Source organism: Sinocyclocheilus grahami, unplaced genomic scaffold, assembly GCF_001515645.1.
Source record: "Sinocyclocheilus grahami isolate Dianchi unplaced genomic scaffold, SAMN03320097.WGS_v1.1 scaffold662.1, whole genome shotgun sequence".
In the NCBI taxonomy this organism is placed as follows: Eukaryota; Metazoa; Chordata; class Actinopteri; order Cypriniformes; family Cyprinidae; genus Sinocyclocheilus; species Sinocyclocheilus grahami.
Genome location: NW_015505841.1, coordinates 159,678 through 169,870, shown reverse-complemented (window position 1 = coordinate 169,870; position 10,193 = coordinate 159,678). Strand labels below are relative to the sequence as shown.

Below are 10,193 nucleotides of genomic sequence, written 5' to 3'. Positions count from 1 at the left end.
AAAGAGCTCTCTCAAGACCTTCGCAACCTTATTGTTGCAAAACATACTGATGGCATTGGTTACAGAAGCATTTCTATACTTCTGAATGTTCCAGTGAGCACTGTTGGGGCCATAATCCGGAAGTGGAAAGAACATAATTTCACCATAAACCGGCCACGGCCAGGTGCTCACAAGATTTCTGACAGAGAAGTGAAAAGAATGATCAGAAGAGTTGTCTAAGAGCCAAGGACCACTTGTGGAGATCTTCAGAAAGACCTGGAATTAGCAGGGACAATTGTTTCAAAGAAAACAATAAGTAATGTACTCAACCGCCATGGCTTGTATACACGCTCACCACGCAAGACTCCATTGCTGAAGAAAAAGCATGTTGGCCATCTTGGTCTGGGTATAAAGAGTCCAGGAAGAGAACAATGGTTTTGAGTGTGGTAACAATATATTTTAAATAAAAACCTCTCTGAACTGATATGTGATAGGAAAATGGAGAGTATTGGATCAGATAAAGGTGGATGCGTGTTGGTTGACTGTCTTAGCCACTGTCCCAGTTTCCAGCTTGGATACTGTTGTAATGTTGTCTGGCTATATCAAACAATAGTGGGTGCAGTTAGAGTAAATAACCTTTGCCAACAAGACAGGCTATTTGAACTTAGTGTAAACTGACATTCTGCAAAACAAAGGATAATTAAACACAAATAAGGGTTTATTACTACAGACCCCACAACACTACAAACCACGCAGTTAGTCAACTGGTCAATCTGTGACATTTAGATTCTCTGTTGGTTTAATGTCAGGACACAGCTTAACTCACAGCTAAACTTTGGTATGCAGTGGAAGACTTATTCACATGAGTTTGTGTTTCCAGTCTTGTTTTCACATGTGTATGAATGGAAGTGAATTCAATGCAAAGTCTAGTGTTACTGTGACTTAATGCAGCTGAAACAACAGAATCAGAACAGCTGCAAACTAGTAGTGTGTATGTGTAAAATAAACCTCTCCCATGACATGTACTACTTGCACTGAGCTATGAACTTCTCATTTTAAATAATGTGGCCAGTTATTTTATGTGTATGTATGTTTCAATGTGCTGCAGTCACCTAGTTCCCCAAACACCTCTTAAAATAAATGTCTGCAAGAAGATTAAACCATTACAACCTCTTGAGAGACAGGAGCAATATTCAGTCAGTGGAATATTAAGTTTTAATCCCTCAAGCGGATCGGGGAATGCAGTGGCTGCTAAACATACCAGATCATTTCACCACAGATTTGCCTAAGGCACTAGGCCTGAAAGACTAAGAAATTGTGTCAATACTCTAAACATGTCTCTTCGTGCCTGTTAAAGTTCATTTATAAATAGATCAACATGATCAATAATTGAAAAACACTGTTAATAATTGAATTTATAGACATTTAATCAAATTCAAAGTTCAAGATAAATCATGTTAATAACAAAAATATAATTTTTAATCAAACAAATTAAGTAATAAACTGCATTCTCTTGAGTCTGTAGTCTGGGATTGATTGATTGATTGATTGATTGATTGATTGATTGATTGATTGATTGATTGAAGTAAATTAAAGGGTTAGTTCACCCAAAAATGAATATTCTGGCATTAATTATTCACCCTCATGTCGTTACAAACCCGTAATACCTTCGTTCATCTTCGGAACACAAATTAAGATATTTTTGATCAAATCTGAGAGCTCTCTGACCCTCCGTAGACAGCAATGCAACTGCAATGTTCCCAGGTCCAGAAAAGTAGCAAGGAACTCGGAAAATAGTCCATGTGACAACCGTAATTTTACGAAGCTACGAGAATACTTTTTGTGTGCAAATAAAACAATAATAACATAATTTATTCAACTATTCTTCTCCCCGAGTTACTGTCTTCCGCCATTTTGGAGAGTATCCACTGAAAGTAAACAACATAATCAGCGTTGGGGAGAAGAATTGTTGAATAAAATGTTGAGTAAATTATGTTATTATTGTTTTCTTTGACCACAAAAAGTATTCTCGTAGCTTCGTAAAATGATGGTTGAACCACTGATGTCACATGGACTATTTTTCGATGTTCTTGCTACATTTCTGAGCCTGGGAACATTGCTCTCTACGGAGGGTCTGAGAGCTCTCAGATTTAATCAAAAATATCTTAATTTGTGTGCCGAAGATGAACGAAGGTCTTACAGGTTTGGAACGACGTGAGGGTGAGTAATTAATGACAGAATTAAAATTTTTGGGTGAACTAACCCTTTAATACTTTTATACAGAAGGGATGCATTAAATCCAGCAAAAGTCACAGAAAGGAATTGCATTTTTCACAAAAAAAAAAAAAAAGCCAAATTCCTATTTATCAAAGAAACTTGAAAAATTGTTTTACAGTTGTAAAAAAAAATGTAAAGCAGCACAGCTGTTTTCAACATTAATATTTATAATCAGACATGTTTGATGAGCAGCAAATCAGAAATAAGAGGATCATGTGATACTGAAGTCTAGAGTAATGATTTGTTTTGTTTTTAAATACATTCAAATAGAAAACAGTTGTTTTCAACTGTAACAATATGACTGTTTTATATTAGTGAAAGTTTTATCAAAAGAAACATTCTCTCTGGACAATGTTCAAGTTTGATTCAGACAGTTCCAGCTCCCCGTTCCAGACAGTAAAAACGTTTCCTCTATTGTGTTGACCTCACTATAAGAGCACAGGGCAGTTGATGTCATGAGGAGCAGTTTTAATGCTATTGTTCTGTAGGTGTGAAAAGTGTTAATATATACCTAGAGACACTTTGGCACAATTCACACCTCACAATACAAAGGCTCAGATTAACTGTCTGTGAAGAGCTTAACACAGTATCACACATGATAAGACATTCACACACACACACAAGCTCTAGTGAGCTATGACAACAACATCATAACCATCAGGGAACTGAAGAAGTTTGAGAAACTATAAATGTAGGACACAACTTTTATAGCTTATTTTATAGCTTGTGCAACACACATAGACTGCATACAATGCTACCTTAAAATTTGGCCAAATTAGGTAAAAGGTAGTGTTTCCTTTTTTATAATTCAAATACCTAGCCAATCTAAATTCTGACTTCAATCAATCTGATTTCACAATGTGCTACTACTGTCTTCAATCAAATGAAAACTGTCTCAAATACTGGTTCAATCTTATAAATCTCTTAGTAACACTTCATAATAAGGCTCCATTTGTTAACAATAGTCAACAACAATACAATGAAAAGGATTTACCTGCAAAACAATTTACACTCAGAAACTGCTAGTAAATTTAATAAACAATTTCAAATAAATGGCAAGTGACACATTGAATTAAACATTACATTTTGAAGTAGAAAGACTAGCATTTTCTTGTACAAACGTACCCCAATACTCTTTATTTACAACTTTGAAAAATCCAACATATTACAATGTAGTTATATGAACTAACAATGACATTTCTACGATTTCTAAAGCATTTATTAATCTTAGTTCATATTAAGTCCAATATTAACTAATACGGTGCATTATTAGAGTATTGTATCTTGCTTTATTTAACTGATCCTAGCTAACATGAAATAAAAATGAAAAGTTTCATTTTTATTAAGTAACCTTAACAAAGATAAATAAATACTGTAACAACGTATTGCTTACTGTAAGTTAATATTATTTAATGCATTAAATAATAGTGACAAATGGGAGATAAAGTAAAGCGTTACCCATCTCTTCAAAAAGCTAAATTATGTCAGGGTCTACCATTGCATTTGCCACAGTTGTCACAAAGTGGAAATTTCACTATTAGATTAAAAGAACTAACGAAGAACTAAAGACCAACAATGAGATTTTCTGAGAGCCCTCAAGTATTTCAAAACATCACATCAAATGATAAAATAAGTAACTTGTGGAGACTGATACCTCTCACCAGCACCGGTGATAAACATATAATGCAGAGAAAGTGGGAATGGGACTTACAGGTTTTTGGATTTCTTCTTCTTGCTCCCGTCAGGACCCACGTCACAGCTGCATTCAGAGCCGGCGCTCAGCTGTGGAGAGACCAACAGTCGGCATCATCCAGTTAAGGAAAGCAATGCAGAATTCCAGTTCCACAAGTAGCTAAACCAAGACAAGTTAATCCTCACCGCCTGGTACAGGCCATAGCTCTACACTGTGTGTGTGAGTGTGTGTGTGACCCTGGTTTCTGTAATCCTCAGCAGCGAGTGTGTGAGATTGTGTGTGTATGTGATAGGCTCAGTTGGCCTCCAGCCATGCCTGGATTAAAGCAAGGGGCTCAGACCGTGGAGTCACATTACACTTCCTGTCCTCAGAGGGATATAATAGGCTGAACAGACCGAGAAGAAAACAGGGGGAGGGGGAGCGAAAGTGGGCGGTCAGTCTGAAGGTTTGAGGCCACTTTGTATATAGAAGAATGAGCCATTGTGTGCAAGTCCCATTTTGACCCATGGTCTGGCTGTGGCCATACATGGCACAGACCTCTCATGTTGCGACTGGACAATAAACAGCTTTTCTTGGTCCTCTCAGTTAGACAAATATTTCCCCTTCTGTATATATAATGTTTTGTATCGCGTCTGAGCTCCCTCGGGATTTGTCACACCTCTGAAAATTAGGCCTTATCAAGCAAAAACATTGTTTCAACAAACTCTTGTGACGATGGCACATTATTCTCTAGACTTGAAAGGATTCTACTTTATTGTGGTGTACGGTGTTTAGGAGAAATGGCAAAGAAAGATAAATTGTGGATAGTTGTAATACAGGGATTTAACCATGCAAATAAAAAAAAAAAAAAAAACTACTGTATATAAATACAATGGCTGCCCTTTTTAATTGTCAGGCCATATTACTTTTGTCTAGCTTGTTTGATGTTTTATAATAAAATGTTTCCTTTTTTACAGTTATAAATTAACCAGAATTTTTTTGTGTTATTTTCATATCATTGATATACTGCTACAGTTGGGTTGATAGAGGTTAATATAAAAAAAAAAAAATTCATCCAACCATCCATTTTACAGCTACAAATAACTTAGTGTCTATTAAATAAATAAATACATGTGCAAAATTTAAAGTTGTGATGAAATGGAAGGAGCAACAAGTTTTTTTTTTTTTGGTGATGTACGTCACAAATAAGTGTAAGTGTCACGTGTATGTTCCTGTTGAGTGCCTGTTTTCCTTATTTGGTCTTTCCTGTTCCTGTCCTCGTGTGAATTCGTATCCAGCTGTGTTTGATTAATTAGTTCATTTGCTCCCAGGTGTGTCCCATTGGTGTCTGTGTATTTATAGTGTGTTCTGCCCCTTGTTCCCCATCCGCTGTTAAATGTCATTCATAAGTTCCAGTATTTGTATTCCTTTGTTTATGTAATTAAATTCTAGTTCACGTATTCTCCAGTGTCTCCTCGTTTCTTCCTTGTGAACCGTGACAGAACAGCGGACCCCCAAAACTGAAAGTAAGCGGCGCCTTTTTCCCTGTTTTTTTTCCCCCGTTTTTAAAAGTGTTTAGTTTTCCCGCTTGTTTCTCCCCGCTCATACGGAGGAACGAGCGAGGTTCATCGCCGTGGCCCAGGCGAGCCCCAACCCGATCATCTACGCAAAAGCAGATTTTTTTTTCTGAAATCTTCCCCAGATGTGTGGCTTGACACAAACCTGTTTCTGAGCTCTACAGGCAGTTCTTTTGACCTCAGGGCTTGGTTTTTGCTCTGATATGCATTGTCAGCTGTTAGACCTTTGTGTGGCGTTAGACCAAGATGTGTGGGCCTTTCCAAATCATACCCATTCAATTGAATTTGCCACAGGTTAACTTCACTCGAAGTGTAGTAACATCTACAAGCAATCTGAATGGTCCTGAGCTAAATTTCAACTGTCCCAGATGCAATAGAATCATTTAAGTTTTTTATTTTTAATAAATTTGCAAAGATGTTAAAAAATGTTTGCTTTACCATTATGGTGTATGGAGTGTAGATTGATGTGGGAAAAAAGTAATTTGAAGCATAAGGCAGCAATTTAACAAAATGTGAAAAAATAATGAATACTTTCGCAAGGCACTGTAGGTCTATAGCTTGTTCACAATCATTGTTAGGAAAGGCCACCTTTGTAAATACTATGACTTCTCAAAAGTCCCGACAGTCAAAAACCATGGGTTCCTCTGAACAGTAATTTCCTTAGTTCGTAATGTAATTAAGAAATGGCAGTAAACTGGAATGGTGGAGGTCAAGATGAGGTCTGGAAGACCAAGAAATCTATCAGAGACAACTGCTGGTAGGATTGCTAGAAAGGCATATCAAAATCCTGTTTGACTGGTTCAAGAAGATTTAGCAGACTGTGGTGCTGCACTAAATATACCTTTGTGGATGAATCAAGTCAAGAAAAGCTTCCCTACCTCCTCACTACAAAATACACTGTCTGAAGTTAGCAAATGAACATCCAAACAAACATATATGCTTGATCATTTGTTTTTGGAGGGAAAAAATCTGCTGAATTTCATTAAAAGATCACCTCTGCAACTGTTAAGCATAGTTTTGAACGAATCATGCTTTGGGCTTGTGTTGGAGCCAGTGACATGGGGAATATTTCGCTGCTAGAGGAAATAATAGATCCAATTAAATAACTGGAAGCAAATATTCTGGAAGCAAACATCACACTGTCTGTAAAAAAGCTTGAGATGATAAGAGGGTGGCTTTCACAACAGAATCCTGCTCCTAAAAACATGCAGAATCCACAATGGTCTACCTCAAGATGTGCAAGCTGAAGCTTTGCCATGACTCTCAAGTCCCATCAAGCATCACTGAAAATCTGTGGATATACTCTCAAAAGAGCAAGACAGACTAAGAATTTACAGAATCGGATTCTTTTGCAAGGAACAATGGGTGAAAAAAGTCCAGACACGAATTGAAATGCTCTTAGCTGGCTAAAATAAAAATTTACAAGCTGTGATCCTTTCCAAAAGTGGTGTTTACGTTCTGACCATTGTAATTATTGTAATCTTGATACTGTATAATTAATAATAAAGAAATGTCATTTTTTACCTTATACTGTACCTTTTGAAAACAGGGCATCTTCCAGTCATTTAGCTATTCATCATAACCGAAATATAGACCAGGGGTGCAAAAAATGTTGCATACACTTACAGCATGTGTATTTTTCATATAGAAGATGTATTTTTTTCTTAAAATTGGCTGTGATGATTTCAGATGATGTTAGCTTCCATCTATATGTTTACACCAAAATCCATTAGTTTTGCTGATGTACTGTACTAAATTGGCTGTACATTAAGCCCTTGTGCCTCCGAATTTAAGAGTTAAAGTAATAGTTCACAAAATGATGTTTTACACTATGCCTCTCTAAGCTTATTCAGGTTTACATACACAAACTTGATGCATCCCAGCAGGCAATGTGTTCCACTAAGTTTGACGTAATTAATGCCAAATGGCATTGCATGTTGTAGCCAAACAGTGCATGTAGAACGGTATTTCAGAACAGTGACAGAGAGGAAGGTTTTTGTGAATAATACTTCAATTTTGGTCTGTTCTAAATATCTATAAAATGGCTTCAGTAGACTAGAAACATGGCATACAAGTCATATGGGGGTCAATAAAATATAAGGATGATACAACATAATGAAGAAAAAGCATCAATAAATGAATGAAATTCTTTTGAAGAAAAAATGTGCTTTGACATTTTATTATCAGCTATTGGGGGGGGGGGAGCTTCACTAAGTAATTATTTAATATCAAGTGATATTTGAAAAGGGTTAGGGTTAATCAGTCATGTGGTGTTGTCAACATGCAGGCCAATAAAAAAAAAAACTATATCATATAAAGCACCCTGCGAACCTTCATGACTGTCAACTCTTCAAAACCTAAGGATATGTATGAATATTTTGATTAAAAATATCAAAATTGGGGGTGGGGGTATGTATATTTATTTATTTTCTTTTCTAGACAACTTTACATCACTGATGTGTTTACTGACTTTAAAAAAAAAAATGGATTGTATGCTTTCTTGGAAAAGAGCACAGTCGCAGAATTAAATTTAGTTCATGGGTTAACTATTCCTTTAAAGCTCTGGACTCAAAAGTAGCGGTGACTCAGAAACTAAACATCCATGTGCTTTAAAGAGAGCTGCTCAGCTTTGCTTCAGGAGGATTTCCCTACAGTTTATGTACAAAATGTTGTTCTCCAATGAAAAGAGCCCACTAAAATGTCAAGTAAAAACATTAGAATGATACTGACGTAAATGCACACACACATAAAATGACGTTAGAGGAAGTCCATTAGTGTGTGACCAGCAGGCTTCTATAAAACATTCATGTGAAGCCTTCAGGTGGATTGCAGATGTAACAATATTTGCTCTAGTGTTTCTCAACAGGATGTTTATGAATTAGAAATATGTTTCCATCACTTGCCAAGTAAGGCCATGTCAATTTTTGAAAAATATTGTTTCAAAGGAACTTTACAGAAAACTATTCTTCTGCCATGCCGTCAGCAAGCCAAAACCAACTGTGGCAATAAATAAATAAACAAATAACCTAAATAAGAGAGTTAGCTTAAAGAGAGAGATCAACCTTTAGAGGAACCAGAGTCAGCTATCATCTGGTAATAAATGCCAAATTTCTATCTAGATATGCAGTATCTAGCATGTGCAATACTAGGTACATGTTAATAGAAAATAGAAAATCATTTAAAACCTGTAAGGATAATGTTTAAACAGTAGGGATAAGGCTTCATGAACTGGTTGATGTAGGCTATGTTGGGTGAAGTGCTGCTCACTCTCTGGCTAGTATAGACTGTAGTGTCAGATTGCTATGTAAACAGTTCATCGCACAATTCATGACGCTATAACTGTATTTATTTATTCCAGAGCAGGTGGGCCATATTCTTAGCTATGGTGACGTGTGTATATTGGCACACTAAAGGGTGGCCATAGTTATGTTCCAATACAGAAGACTACTGAACATCACAATTGTTCATCAACTGAACTGTTTTTACTTTTTTGGTCGCCAGGTCATTGCTTATCAGCTGCTGAGGTGCTCTGAGTTCTTTTAACCTAGATCCTGCTAGAGTGTTCTGGGTGGTTGCTATGGCATTACTTAAATCCCTAATGCAAAAATAATACAGCAGGCATCAATAATATGATGTTTGCAAACTTCAATAATACTTTCATACTGTATGAGACTGTCAGTAATGATGGTACTACAGGTGCATCTCAATAAATTAGAATGTCGTGGAAAAGTTCATTTATTTCAGTAATTCAACTCAAATTGTGAAACTTGTGTATTAAATAAATTCAGTGCACACAGACTGAAGTAGTTTATGTCTTTGGTTCTTTTAATTGTGATGATTTTGGCTCACATTTAACAAAAACCCACCAATTCACTATCTCAACAAATTAGAATACTTCATAAGACCAATAAAAAAACAGTTTTAGTGAATTGTTGGCCTTCTGGAAAGTATGTTCATTTACTGTACATGTACTCAATACTTGGTAGGGGCTCCTTTTGCTTTAATTACTACCTCAATTCAACGTGGCATGGAGGTGATCAGTTTGTGGCACTGCTGAGGTGGTATGGAAGCCCAAATTTCTTTGACAGTGGCCTTCAGCTCATCTACATTTTTTGGTCTCTTGTTTCTCATTTTCCGCTTGACAATACCCCATAGATTCTCTATGGGGTTCAGGTCTGGTGAGTTTGCTGGCCAAATTAGCTGATTGGCATGTCACCATATTCTAATTTGTTGAGATTAGAATTGGTGGGTTTTTGTTAAATGTGAGCCAAAATCATCACAATTAAAAGAACCAAAGACTTAAACTACTTCAGTCTGTGTGCATTGAATTTATTTATTACACAAGTTTCACAATTTGAGTTGAATTACTGAAATAAATTAACTTTTCCACAACATTCTAATTTATTGAGATGCACCTGTATATGAGTAATATCCTGTGTGTGTCCTCAATACCCTTGTGAAAAAGAAGTATGTTTAATCACTTAGGATACTTGAAATATTAAAATGTTATAAAACAAACTGTACTTGCATATTATACAGTATTAATGTAAAGGCCACTGTAACGAATCAGCTCATTAGGAAATATGAATAATTAATCATAACTAGTTATAATCAATTATGAATATTTTAGATCTGCTGTAGACATTTATCTGACCTCTCAGGGTCAACCGTCTTGTCAATTCTAAGAA

The 10,193-nt window shown here is 36.1% G+C and overlaps 1 protein-coding gene across 2 annotated transcripts in view; it reads right to left on the bottom strand.

Moving 5' to 3' along the window:
• LOC107558862 (regulator of G-protein signaling 3-like) overlaps positions 1-10,193 on the bottom strand; it is a 181,369-nt gene that overhangs the window by 18,024 nt on the left and 153,152 nt on the right. For both annotated transcript variants that reach the window (XM_016242551.1, XM_016242552.1), the window contains exon 13: positions 3,968-4,038. In XM_016242551.1, the coding sequence (XP_016098037.1) occupies positions 3,968-4,038 (71 nt within the window). The remainder of the gene's footprint in view (positions 1-3,967; positions 4,039-10,193) is intronic.